Raw genomic sequence first — 14,349 nt, forward strand, 5'->3', positions numbered from 1 at the left:
ACATTGTGTACTTCTCCAAATGATTTGCCCCAAACCAGATGCTTCCCGACTCCTGTCAACTTAGCTCCCAGAGGTCAGGTTAAAAGCTGCTCTGAGACATTTCCAATGAAACAATGAACCATAAGTATCAGTTAACTTAAAGTCTTTGGGTTTCACCTAGATGGAAGTATTCACTGTTGTCCTTCGTAAGAAGCAGTTAAATTAAAGGAAAGTGAAGGTTGGGCTGTAATTTACTTGTGGGGAGGAAGAAAGAGAACTTTTCAGAATATTGTTATATTGGCCCCAGCTCCACTAATCATTACAGTAAGTGCTGTGGCATGTCGCTCACATAGCTATTTATCCTGTGTTAAGTACTGTGTATTTTGTCAAGAAAGGGTTTATGCCTTCCCTGCTCATTGTTTGCACGTTCTTGACTATACACCTCTGCACTGCACTTTGAGAATATACTCCAGGCTTCCTTCTGGTGCAAGAAAGAAGTATGATGGTGTCTAATGTAGTGTGTGATATTAGAAAATTGTATAGCGTATTTCAATTATCACAGAGTATTTTGATGCAGGCTATATACAATTCTCGCTTTGTTTCAGTCAATAGCTTCTGCCGACATGGATTCGAATCAGCTAGAGGCCTTTTTAACTGCACAAACAAAGAAACCAGGAGGCATCACAAGTGATCAAGCTGCAGTTATTGCAAAATTTTGGAAGAATCACAGAGTGAAAATTCGAGAGAGCCTGATAAATCAAAGCAAGTGGGAAAATAGCTTGAAGAACATAAGCTGGAGAGTGGATTTACAGTCAGAGTCAAGACACATCAGCCAGTTAAACAGCCCTGTTGCAATAGTTGAAATGGAACTTGGGAAAAATGGACAGGTAAGCAATTTTTATCTTGTTTTATCAATGTCAAAATGTTACTTCAAGATAGGACTCGTATAACATGTTAGCAAGAGCACAACCTAGTAAATACGGTTGAAAGGAAAACACAAAGAAAGTGCACAGTGATGGATCACTCTGTCAAGCAGTAGATGTACAAAAATCACTGTCTATTACAGCCTTTCCCAACTATTGATGCTCAGATGTTGGACTATAATGCCCATCATCCCTAGCAATTTGCCATGCTGGCTGGGGATGATGGGAGTTGTAATTCAACCACATCTAGAGGCCGAAGGTTGAGGAAGCCTTGTCTGTTGCAATCAGGTTGTAATCTTTCCATAAAATCACAATCACACTGACCCAATGGTTATACAAAAGTTAAGCACTGCATGATCCAGCCAGTCTTACAGGGCAAATATGAAGAGCCAAGCAAAAATCACCCACTATTTATTCCCCCTTGTTACATAAAAATGATTGAATTTATGTGTCACCTCACCACAAAAATAATCTAACACTGACTTACACACATAATATAGAAATCCGTGATTAATATAACAGGAAGAAGAAAAGAAAACCCTAAAATCAATAAAAATCATAGTCAGCATAATAATGCAAATAAGGATAAATACCAAGAAAACAAAATCTAAGAACAGTATGAAAAGTGTTCTTCCATACAAAATGTCCCCCTGCTCACAGCCTAAAACATCGCAAAAGCAACCCACAACAATTGGGTCATTACTAATGTCCAAATGTTTGGGAAAATAAATACGTCTTTGTCTGGTGTTAAAAAGATGACAGTGTTGGAGACAGACAAGCTTCCTTGGGGAGAGCATTCCATAAACATGGGTCTGTTCCCATACAGATACACCTGAGACCAGGTAGGTTCATACAGGGAGAGGCGGTCCTTGAGGTATTGGGGTTCTGAGCCACGTAGAGCTTTATACGTTAAGAGCAACGCTTTGAATTTGGCCTGGAAACAAATGGGCAAATAGTGAATGTGAGCCAGAACTGGGCTTATATGTTCACGTTGCCTAGTCCCCAAACAACAACCTGGCCACCAAATTCTCCACAAGCTGCTGTTTCCGAACCCTCTTCAAAGGCATCCCCAACGTACAGTGCATTGCAGTAATCTAGCTTGGAGATTGTCAGAGCATAAACCATTGATGCTATCCCCATCCAGATAGGGTTGGATCTGGGCTACCAACTGAAACTGGTAAAAGGTACTCTACGCCACGGAGGCCACCTGAGCTTTGAATAACAAGATCCAGGAGTACCCTCAAGCTGTGCACCTGCTCCTTCGGGGCAAGCATGACTCCATCCAGAGCTGGTTGCTATTCCCCCATCCAGACAGAGGAGCCACTCACTAGCAGAGCCTCCGTCTATTGTTATCTGTCATCCGGTCCATTACTGAGGTTAAACACCAGTTCAGCACATCCACTGCCATACCCGCCTGAGATGAAATGGAGAAGTTGAGTTGCATGTCATCAGCATGCTAATGACAATGTCATCCAAAATTTGGGATGAGCCTACACAGTGATTTCTTGTAGATATTAAACAACACGGGGGATGGAATCACCCCCTGCGTACCCATCCCCCATGGATGCACCATGGAGACAAGCAATATCCCCCAAGCATATCAAATGACTGTCCTACCCTCAAGTGGTAAAATGTTGTTTTCTCCATCTGATTAACAACATTACAGTGTCTTGTGTTTCTTGCCTTGAGTTGCATTCAAGCTTAAGGACGGGATCACTTCCTGTTATCACCCCTAAAGCCTTCAATAACAATTTATTTTTGGTTTCATAGAATAGTAGAGTTGGAAGGGGACTGTAAGGCCATCAATTCCAACCCCCCTGCTCCATGCAGGAATCCACCTTTAAGCATACCTGACAGAGGGCTGTCCAGCTGCCTCTTGAAGGCTTCTAGTGTGGGAGAGCCCACAACCTCCCTAGGTAGTTGGTTCCATTGTTGCGCTGCTCTAACAGGACGTTTTTCCTGATGTCCAGCTAGAATCCGGCCTCCTGTAACTTGAGCCCATTATTCCGTGTCCTGCACTCCGAGATGATTGAGAAGAGATCCTAGCCCTCCTCTGTGTAACAACCTTTCAAGTATTTGAAGAGTGCTCTCATGTCTCTCCTCAATCTTCTCTTCTCCAGGCTAAACATGCCCAGTTCTTTCAGTCTTTTCTTCATAGGGCTTTGTTTCCAGACCCCTGATCATCCTGGTTGCCCTCCTCTGAACACGCTCCAGCTTGTCTGCATCCTTCTTGAAGTGTGGTGCCCAGAACTGGACTCAACGTGAGGCCGAACCAGTGCCAAATAGAGGGGAACCAGTACTTCACAAGATTTAGAAGCTATACTTCTCTTAATGCATCCCAAAATAGCATTTGCTTTTTCTGCAGCCACATCACACTGGCTCCATTCAGAAGAGACCTTAAACCATGGCTTTAACCATGGTGAATAAAGCAAAAAGCCTTATTCACCGTGGTTAAAGCCGTGGTATAAGGTGTGTTCTGAACACGGCCTGGCTTTCTGGCTTAACCACCATCGTTAAAGCCATGGTTTAAGGTGTCTTCTGAATGGGTCCACTGTTGGCTCAGATTTAACTTGTGATGTACTATTCCAAGATCCTTCAGAATCAGGGCTTTAATGCACCCACTTTCCATGTTTTGGCAGCAAGGTGGTGTATACAAATGTGGCGAGTAAATAAACCAACCAATTACTGGTAGCAACAACTATAGAGGTTTTACATTAAAAAAAAAACATTTCAAAAGGTTTTATTTCATGTGTATTTGTTTAGAGAGGAAATTGAAGGTCTAAATTACCTGAAATCTTTTAAGGATTATGAGAGTCTCTTCTTCGTGTTATGATAGGACGACTGATGTTCATAATAAGAGGTTATTTCCATACGCTACTAAAAGCAGTGCAAAAAAAACCCCATCCTGTTCTCAGAACTTACCAAGCTCTGCTTCAGAAGCAGCCTCATCCTGTCTTGTACACAAGCAGTTCTGCAGAAACCCACTTTTCTTCAATCAAATTCTGATCTGCTGTTCCCTCTTTCCAGGCTAAGCCATGCAGCTTGGTTCATTTCAGTCTATAAAGTGTTGAGGAAACGTATCTTTTTTCTTGTTTTCTTCTTTTCTTTTTGCCTGGCCCTCATGCAGTGGCCTTACTTGCCTGAGCTTGATTTTCTTTCTGCATAGAGTCTCCAAAACATTTAAAAATAGTAGTGGATTAGAAGTAGTGGAAACGTATCTCAGATAGAAAATTCTGAATCGGTTACAGGAGTTGAAGATGAAAGTCACAGGTAGGCTGTGATGCATCTAGGAAGGGACAGTCTCTTCTTATACTCCCTCCTTGCACCATTTTTGTAGGAAAATATTTTCTTTCCCTACTTCCTCTCCTTCACTTTGTTGTTCCCGTCACATGTAAAATAATTCTCAAACCTGCAATCCTAACACTGTGAATGTGGCTTTAATGAATCTGCATCTCACAAAATTAACTGATTTCCCCCCCCTCCAGGTTGCGCTGAGAAGGATGAAAGTGTACAACGTAATAGATGATTGCATAGTTGAGAACCCAACAAGGAAAATTTCCGTTTTGCAGAATCAAAGATAACATTTTTTAAAAATCCTTATTTGTCAAGGGGAATGGTATTAAGGAGGTGGGTGAAAACTGTTTTACTTCAGATCGCCTTTTGCCAATTATTGCATTTCTATATTGCCCAATAGCCGAAGCCCTCTGGGTAGTTCACAAAAATTGTGGTTAAGATGGAAAAAATGATGCTGGTGTATTAAATTTTGGAATTGATAAGAGTATTTTGATTATTTCGTTTAGTTGTATGCTTATCCAGAAAATGGCCATGCCCTCTCCCCATACCAAGCTGCCAGAGGTCCCTGACAGAGTGTTTCCCCAGTATGCTCCTTAGCTTGGCTACTGACTGGAGCCCAAGACTCGAGTAGAATGTGCAACATAATTTATGGAGAAGCGGCACACAGCCCACTTTTGATAAGCTCCTTGGTGCATCCGTCCCCATTCCTAACCAGTCAAGATGGCTTCCTCTAGGTGCTGCCAGATCCAGGTAGAAAGTGTCAGGGGTTCATCCCTAAAGGGTCCAAACTATTTTATTGTGGACTTCTTGTTTACATAATGCTTGTGGAAAGAGAAAAATGTGAGGAGAGGCCGAGGCAGCAAGGGTAGTGGGGAAAAGTCTCTGTTGCTGCTACAGTAATAAAATTCCAGACTGAGATTGAAAATGCGAGGCCGTCTTATACTGAGATGAACCACCGATCCATCTAGCCTACTGTTGTCTTCTCTGACTGGTAGCAGATCTTAGGGATCGCAGGCACAGGTTTTCCCCATCACCTGCTACCTGATCCTTTACCTAGAAATATCATGACTTGAACATGAGAAAGTAGGTGCTCTGCCACTGAGGATGTTGTGTACTGTAATCTTGTAATTATAGTACAAAATTCCGCCCTTCAGCTGACTGCCACGGTATCCTACCTTCTAGCATGTTCTGGAATCCTCCATGGCAATTCAGGGTCTGAATGGAACCCTGAATTGGAACAACTATTAGGTGGATTCACAGTTGGTTACAGAATCGGACTAAAAGAGTACTTATCAATGGAACCTTCTCAAACTGGGGAGGGGCAATGAGTGGGGTGCCGCAGGGCTCAGTCCTGGGCCCAGTGCTCTTCAACATTTTTATTAATGATTTGGACGAGGAGGTGCAGGGAACGCTTATCAAATTTGCAGATGACACAAAATTGGGTGGGATAGCTAATACCTTGGAAGACAGAAACAAACTTCAAAGTGATCTTGATAGGCTGGAGTGCTGGGCTGAAAACAACAGGATGAAATTTAATAAGGATAAATGCCAAGTTCTACACCTTGGAAATAGAAAGCAAAGGCACAGTTACAAGATGGGGGATACTTGGCTCAGCAATACTACAAATGAGAAGGATCTTGGAATTGTTGTAGATTGCAAGCTGAATATGAGCCAACAGTGCGATATGGCTGCAAGAAAGGCCAATGCTATTTTGGGCTGCATTAATAGAAGTATATCTTCCAAATCACGTGAGGTACTGGTTCCTCTCTATTCAGCCCTGGTTAGGCCTCATCTAGAGTATTGCATCCAGTTCTGGGCTCCACAATTCAAGAAGGACGCAGACAAGCTGGAGCGTGTTCAGAGGAGGGCAACCAGGATGATCAGGGGTCTGGAAACAAAGCCCTATGAGGAAAGATGGAAAGAACTGGGCATGTTTAGCCTGGAGAAGAGAAGATTGAGGGGAGACATGATAGCACTCTTCAAATACTTAAAAGGTTGTCACACAGAGGAGGGCCAGGATCTCTTCTCGATCCTCCCAGAGTGCAGGACACGGAATAACAGGCTCAAGTTAAAGGAAGCCAGATTCCAGCTGGACATCAGAAAAAACGTCCTGTCTGTTAGAGCAGTACGACAATGGAAGCAGTTGCCTGGTGAGGTTGTGGGCTCTCTCACACTAGAGGCATTCAAGAGGCAGCTGGACAACCGTCTGTCAGGGATGCTTTAGGGTGGATTCCTGCATTGAGCAGGGGGTTGGACTCGATGGCCTTGTAGGCCCCTTCCAACTCTGCTATTCTATGATTCTATGAATGCAAAAGGACTGAGAGGTGAACGTACAAGGTAGTTTGTTCTTCCAGGTTTCATGCAGGGTAGAAGACATCCTGTCTATAAATGAAACCGGGCCGTCTCATTTCTTTCCTTCTCTCATTTTTCCTATTTCCTCTCAACGCTTCCTGCTCCCCCCTCCTTGAATTGAATATCGCACGTCCAGGACTCCTGTAGATCCCTGCTTGACCCGCTACCCTGCATTGCGTCCACTAGGTCACTTATTTGAACGGCCTGAACGTTTTTTCAAGGCCCATCCGATATAACCTGGTGTGCATTTAACAGCTGCACAACAGCAGAAATTCAACAGGTGAAACCTTCTATCCCTAAACTGCGCTAGGAAAAGCTATTCCTGCAGAATTTCTGCAGAGCGTCTTTCAAAGGCAAACCATTCCATCTGTACAACAGATACTTCCACAAAACAGAGCACGGTTGTAGGTTAAGGTTGTTCTCTGTTCAAGCAAAATTTACGAAATGGTTTGATGGAGGAAACGCAAGTAAATAAACTTTGTTTAATTGTCATCTACTAAAACAATCAACCCCAGCCGAAAAACAGAAATGTTTCAGACAAAGAGGCGACCAAATGTATCTCCCTAGGGAGGGAGTTCCATTAATGGTGAGCTGCCAACATTGTCTCGCGTTCCCAACAGCCTGATTGTAACCACTAGCAGCTCTGTCTTCCATAACTGATCTCAAGACCCAGGCAGAGACCATCAAGTAACCTTGCCTCAAATAATTAAGACTTTAAAGGTCAGACCCAGCACTTTGCTTCAGGCTTGGAAGTGAATAGGCAGTCGATGCAGCTGATATAAAATTGAAGTGACATGTTCTGAACACATAGTCCTCACAAGCATCCATCAGTAGCGTGATCAACTGCTGAACAGGATATCTGATCAGGCACATGTAATCCTTAAGAGATCACAGTTGCTCCATCCCCTGGCCCTCTACTCATGCCTGGTGCTGCTCCCAATACCCTAGTGGATACATATGGGAGAGATTTACACCTACCTTTTTGTCCTGTGAGATGTCACTCTTGCAAACCAGGTTGGCATATTCTTTTGGATAAGACCATCAATAATCAATGCCTTCCTATTAACCAACTTGACATTCTTTAGTGCCACCTTCAGACCAGAAGGACTGCAGATAATGCAGGCAGACCAAAAGGGAGATGGTTTATAGATGCCTGCCTTCCCCTCTGTCGACATCTCTTCCACCTTCATTATTAGTTATCTCAAGGAATATCAAGTTTCCTGGGAACACAGTGTGGAAACGATTAGTATATGGCAATAGCAGTTACTGCCAGTACATTATAAATGCTGGGGGAAGAACTATTCAGGCCACTTGAACTATTTGTGCAATAAACTATTTGAAATAAATGTCTTGAGAAAAATTCCCATGATGACATAAACAGTTTTGACAAGATCAGGGGTCTGCATTTTAGTTGCTTGGGACGAATATAAAAATAGAATGATTTAAGAAGGTAATTTAAGTGACTTAATGCTTTCAGAAACAGATAAAATAGGAAATGGTTTAACTTGTTGAGGCTGATGGGTGCTTGCCGTTTCATGCCATGCCTTCTGTTTAATGTTCATGTAGCTACACTAGTATTATATGTACTGAGAAAAACTCAAAAGCTGTGAAAAGGACCCAAAGAACGTTGGCTGAATGCTTAATTGTACCCAACTCTTACTTCAAGGAACTCAGAACAGCACTAGTTGCAGCAACCCTGTGAGGTACATAAGCTGCTCAGTGAACTTCAGAACCAAGTGAACCGCCCAGAGAGCTTCGGCTATTGGGCGGTATAAAAATGTAATTAATAAATAAATAAATTAGTGGAGATCTGAAACTGGATTATTCTACATGAGAACCCAACAGTTACTACAGCTTACAGACTCTTTGGGCTCATCTACACCAGCAGGATATTCCACTATGAAAGTGGTATGAAAGCAGTATATAAAAGGTAGGAGCCACACTACTGCTTTATAGTGGTATTGAAGTGCATTGCAGGATCTACATTACTGGTTTATAGTGGTACTGAAGTGCACTGACAAGTGTTGGGGCCCATGACACATCTACATCAAGTAGGATATAGCACTATGAAAGCGGTATGAAAGCGGTATATGGAATATGTCAATTGGCCCCAACAGTTGTCAGTGCACTTCAATACCGCTATAAAGCAGTAGTGTGGCTCCTGCTTTTTACATGCCGCTTTCATAGTGCAATATCCTGCTTTGGTGTAGATTAGCCCTTTGTCAGCTTCCCATATGACATTTTTCTTACTCAGAGATTATCTTAAAGTTGGCATGCCATGGCAACCCATTGTGGGTGACAAGGGGAAGGGCAAACTGCGATTGGGAACGAGAAAAGAGGTGTGCGCTTTTCTTTGAGAAATAGTTGTTGGGGACTCGACCAAGTGGGAATTCAAAGCAGGGCAACCCAAGTTTCACGGCATCCCTTTGAAACCTGGGCATAACTTTGCAAAGGGCCTGATCTACACGCCATTTCACCATTTGTCAAGTGTCATAGGCTGCCCTCACAAGACTCAGACATACAAGGCTCCAGGCAAGGCAAGCCTGTAGATTTTTGAAAACTGGAGCTGTGTACTTGCACAACTCTGAAAGCCTAATTTAAAAAAATTAAAAAGGGGAGACATTTGCACACATTCCCCAGGGCTAGAAAAAGGGGAGAAATAACTTTGGCCCAGTTTGGGGAAAATAAAATTTGAGTTTTGGGGCTTTTTAAATCTGGAGGCTACCAGGTTGGGGAAGGCAAGCAAGACAGGTTCTGCCAACAAGACCCCTGGGATACCAGGTTTAGCTATCTGGAGGACTCAGGAGGAAGGCGGGGAAAGGACCCTTGGTGAGCCAAATTGTCTGTCAGGCTCACTATGGTTTGTTTGGACAACAACCCACACTGCATGATTCATTTCGCAGGGTGGTTTGTTATATTGTGTGAACTAAGCCTGTGAATCAAATGCCTATTCTGCAACAGTGAGGGTGGGTGGGTGTTGAGTTGCACATTTAGTAACTACAACATACAGTAAAATGTACATGCAGCTTTTACACAAGATGGAGTACATGGGAGTATACATTTTTTTGTGTGTGCACCTAGGCAGAAAGGGTGTCATGAGAAATAGTCTTAAATAAAAGAGTTCTTAAATAAAAGAGTTCATCTTAAAATAAAAGACTATTATTTAATAGTCTTAAATAAAATAAAATAAAAACTTAGCTAAGCAAGCAAAGGCTGGGATAGGGTGGGTATTAACCAGTAACGTCCTTTACAGTAGTTGTGGACTTTGCACACAAATATATGAGCATTTAATTATTTTATCACACTGTTTAAATGGTTTATAAAATAAATTATCTAGGCATTGTACCATTCACTAAAAATCAATAATACAACAAAAACACGATAATTAAAACGTCCTTTATAGTAGTTGTGGAAAGGTTTTGCACACAAATATGTATGTTCACTTATTAGTTTCATTTCATATATTAAATGCCTCATAAAACAAATTCTCTAGGCATTGTAAAGTTCAATAAAATCAATAATACAACAAAAATACAAACATTCAATAAAATCCAACACTGCCTTAAAAAAAGAAAGAATCTTAGACTTTTCCTGATTCCTGCAACTTTTATCCAACCTTATCCATGTCTCTCTAACTTTATAGGGATCTTACTTTCATTAAAAAAAATCATTTACAGCCTAATCAAACGATAGGCACAACCACAGCAATTTATTCAAAGTATGCAATCTCCCAAATAAACATTATTAGAAACCAGTCGCCCTAGTGACCAGGATAAATGTAATCGCTTGAGCTTTGTTCACCTTGGAAATATCTGTATTAGAGGGAACAGTTATGTAACTGGATAAAGTAAACTGAACAGCCAAAACGAAATAAAAAAATAATAAAAGCGCAAGGCTCACACAGCTCAAGGAGAAGCAGAATAAAACTGATTTATTATACTGAACATTGTTTACACACAGTGTACTCTCTGTCAGTGGCTATTTTTCTCTACTTTCTCGCCATACAGTTTTCTCAAACACTGTGCAAAAAAGGAAAAAAATATATATTCATGATGTAAGTTGTAAGCAAGATCACCTTTGATATGTTCCATTGCCACTTGCCTCTCAGCTGCCCCTTCCTTAACTGCTTCCTCTTACTGGGTTCACTTGCAGTATCTGCGCCTACCTGAAAGAGAGAGAAATGATGGATGTGGGGACAATTACACAGACTAGGTAAATAAGCTGTAGCTGGGGGACACATGCACCCCCTGCTTTATATATGACAGAGGGATTTTAAGGACAGTACTGCTCCCGCATGTCTAGTTCAGCCCCAAGTTTGGTCCTTATGCTAGACAACCTTGGGATGTCATGTAGTATTCCATAATGTTTTTAGGAGTCTCACAGTGCAACCTTATGCACTGTTCATTGGCGCTTGCTCCCAGGTAAGTGGGTATGGGATTTCAGTTTCAAAACATTTGGAAATATTAGGGCTAGGTGCATGTCTGTGGTCACCTCTTACATCAGCACTCTTTCTTTCTGCTTCCCGGTGACCCTTCTGTATTGCTTAATTCCTCAACCAGCCATCTTCTTCTCTACATCCTGCCTCGCATTTCTCTTCATCTCTGTCCTCTGCACCCTCCAATATGTCCCATCCTTTCCCTACCCCCTCGCTGCCACCCTCCTTCCAAAAGAACTTAGTAGGTTCCGGTCATTTGATAAGGCTGTGTGCTCTGTGCCGCGTGGTTTTTCACCTCTGAAAGAACAGGTTCCTAGTTTGGGGGTACTCTTAGACCCATTTCTGTCGTTGGAGGCTCAAGTAGCCGCCACGGTTGGGAGTGCCTTTTACCATCTTCGGTTGGTTCGCCAACTACGGCCTCTCCTGGACAGGGATAGCTTGACTACGGTGGTACAGGCATTGGTAACCTCAAGATTGGGTTACTGCAATGCGCTCTATGTGGGGCTGCCCTTGAAGCTGCTCCGGAAGCTGGAGCTAGTGCAGAATGCTGCAGCTCGGCTGTTGTCTGGAGCTGCCCCTTTCCAGCATGTAACTCCTCTGCTGAGGGAACTGCACTGGCTGTCTATTCGCTACAGGGCCAGGTTTAAGGTTCTTGTACTTGTGTACAAAGCCTTAAACAACTTAGGACCAGGATACCTGAGAGAGCGCCTTCTCCCTTACCAACCTGCCCGGTCACTGAGGTCATCCGAGGGCCTGCTCCTGGTGGTTCCACCTAGATCCATCCTCCGATTGGAATCCACCAGGGGAAGAGCCTTCAGCGTGGTGGCCCCCCTCCTGTGGAATTCCCTGCCTCTGGAGGTCAGGCAGGCGCCAACCTTGTACTCCTTTCGGCGCCTCCTGAAAACATCTTTATTCCAAGAAGCCTTTCTTTAACATGAAGCCTTGGATTACTGTTATTGCTTCTTTTAAATTTTGTTTTAACTGTTTTATTCTGATTTTATTTTCATTTTACCTTGTACACCGCTCTGAAATTTTTCAATGGGGAGCAGTATATAAATATTCTAAATAATAAATAAATAAATAATAAATAAATAAAGCTCTCCCTCCAGCCCTCCACTTATTATATGTACTGTATATACCTGAAACTCTTCATGCATCTGATGCAGTTGCCTTTAGTCCACAAAAGCTTACGCCAGAATAAATTAATTAGTATTTAAGCAGTGACAAAATCTTTTATTGTTTTTGCATTTGTTAAGGACATAAATGAAGGCGTGGAGTGACCTATGTCAAAATTGGTCAGTAGGGTCAACATATCCCGGCCTGGCATCATTTTCTAATTTTAAAAAATTATTTTGCTTCACCGCTGGAAAGATCCAGCATTTTTGCCAGGGGTTCATTTTTTCTGTGACACAGCCAATGTACTTTAAAACCCACTTGTGATTGCTTTATTCTGTGTAAGCCACTTCTACAGAGTAAGAGGTCGGAAGTGAATGGTCATTTCTTGAGATTTAATATTGCTGACAAGCTGACTCTAGAGGAATCACTTTAAGAGAATGAAAAATCAAAACATCCACTCAGCCTGCAAGTAGAACGCAGCATTTGAATTGAACAGGCTGTACTGTTCCGCAAATGCTAATGTCTCAAAAGGTTCCAAGCAAGATGGGTGGTTGTTTTTCTGTCATGTTTTGCAGCAGGCCATAGTATCCTGGCATATTTATTTATTTATTTATTACATTTCTATACCGCCCAATAGCCGGAGCTCTCTGGGTGGTTCGCAAAAATTAAAACCATTCAAAGTATAAAACAACAGTATAAAACCATAATATAAAATACAATATAAAAGCTCAACCAGATAAAAACAGCAGCAATGCAAAATTACAAATTTAAAACACCAAGTTCAAATTTATTTATAGACTGTTAAAATGCTGGGCAACTAAAAGAATATAATGTAGGTGCCAAGCGGACCTCCTTAGGGAGCTCATTCCACAGCCGGGGTGCCATAGCAGAGAAGGCCCTCCTCCTGGTAGCCACCTGCCTCCCTTTCTTTGGCAGGGGCTCGCAGAGAAGGACCCCTGAGGATGACCTTAGGCAGGTACATATCTGACCTTAGATAAAGTAATGAAGCAAGACAGATCATCACCACAAACACATCATGTTCATATCCAATAACTCTTCTTTTAAGATGCTTTTATGCAGCTCAGTTACTTTTATGCAGAATCTTGGAATAGGAATATCGCCTCCAAATCATCCCCCCCAACTCACACACGCGCGCACACACACACTCAGCATCACTCACTCCAAACAAACACACGCATGAACACATGCATTCTCTCAAAGACCCCATGCACCCATACATTCTCTCTCTCTCTCTTCCGGGCGTGTTCCGGAAGTCTGAACATGGAGCCGCCCCACCCCAGCGCCCCTGGCTTCGCTTTGGCCCAGGCCCAGCTGAATCCTCGGGCTTGCCCAGCTCACAGCCAACGCGCTTGAGTGCTGTGCTGCGCCCGGCGCCCCTCTTAGCTTGGCGCTCTAGGCGGCCGCCTGAGTGGCCTCTATGGTAGCACCGGCCCTGGGAGTACCCAGGGCGCAACCCATACGACTGCGCCCTAAATCAATGAAATAGTATTAGAGGCTAGTTTTAAATAAACAGACGACACTAAATTCTGTCTAGATATGACTTTATATATAGTCAGTTGCTTGGTTCACTGACTTTTGCATTATCTGTGTTTTGTGTTCTCTGGCATGGATTCACTGATTGGTCTTTGCACTAGCATCAGTCTTTCCCATCTGCAAAATGGGTTTCAGGTGTCTCCTAAATGCTGAAATCTTTATTAATGTGCTGCGTGTATGTGTTTTATTTGTGACTGGACATAACTAGCTGTTTGAGTTATCTACTCTGATTGTACTTTTTGTTCTTTCCTTGTGCTTGTGGAACAGTTGAAGTCTGGATTATGCCAAGTTGATTTGTATCTGTAGTAGCCTGCTTGGAGGTAGAGAATCTGTAAGACCATCCAACAGTGGTGTGTCAGTTAGAAGAAAGTGTTTCTTCTCCTCCTTATCTGGCTTTTTTTTTTACTGGCTCCAACTGATGGGTCGTAGTGCTCTGGGTTTGTTGTTTGTTGTTTAAAAAATAGCTCCCACAAACCAGGCCTACCCACCCATATGTGGAATTTAAAACTGGGATTGCAAAACAGCCCTTTTGTTTAGGATAGTGAAAAGGTATAAATTGTGGGTTGGTAAATTTACTTGAGCATTCAAGGCAAATAAACAAGGAACACTCTATACGTTCTTTAGCCGTTGGGGAAAAGTCAAATGAGATGCATCCAAAGAAAACTCAATGTAGTGGTTACGAGGGAGAGCAAGAAG

The 14,349-nt window shown here is 42.6% G+C and overlaps 1 protein-coding gene across 1 annotated transcript in view; it reads left to right on the forward strand.

The window, feature by feature from the left end:
• The window catches only part of COMMD1 (copper metabolism domain containing 1), a 95,804-nt gene that overhangs the window by 20,260 nt on the left and 61,195 nt on the right, over positions 1-14,349 (forward strand). The window contains exon 2 of the mRNA XM_063115864.1: positions 585-866. Within this exon, the coding sequence (XP_062971934.1) occupies positions 585-866 (282 nt within the window). The remainder of the gene's footprint in view (positions 1-584; positions 867-14,349) is intronic.

Source organism: Elgaria multicarinata, chromosome 2 (genome assembly GCF_023053635.1).
Source record: "Elgaria multicarinata webbii isolate HBS135686 ecotype San Diego chromosome 2, rElgMul1.1.pri, whole genome shotgun sequence".
In the NCBI taxonomy this organism is placed as follows: Eukaryota; Metazoa; Chordata; class Lepidosauria; order Squamata; family Anguidae; genus Elgaria; species Elgaria multicarinata.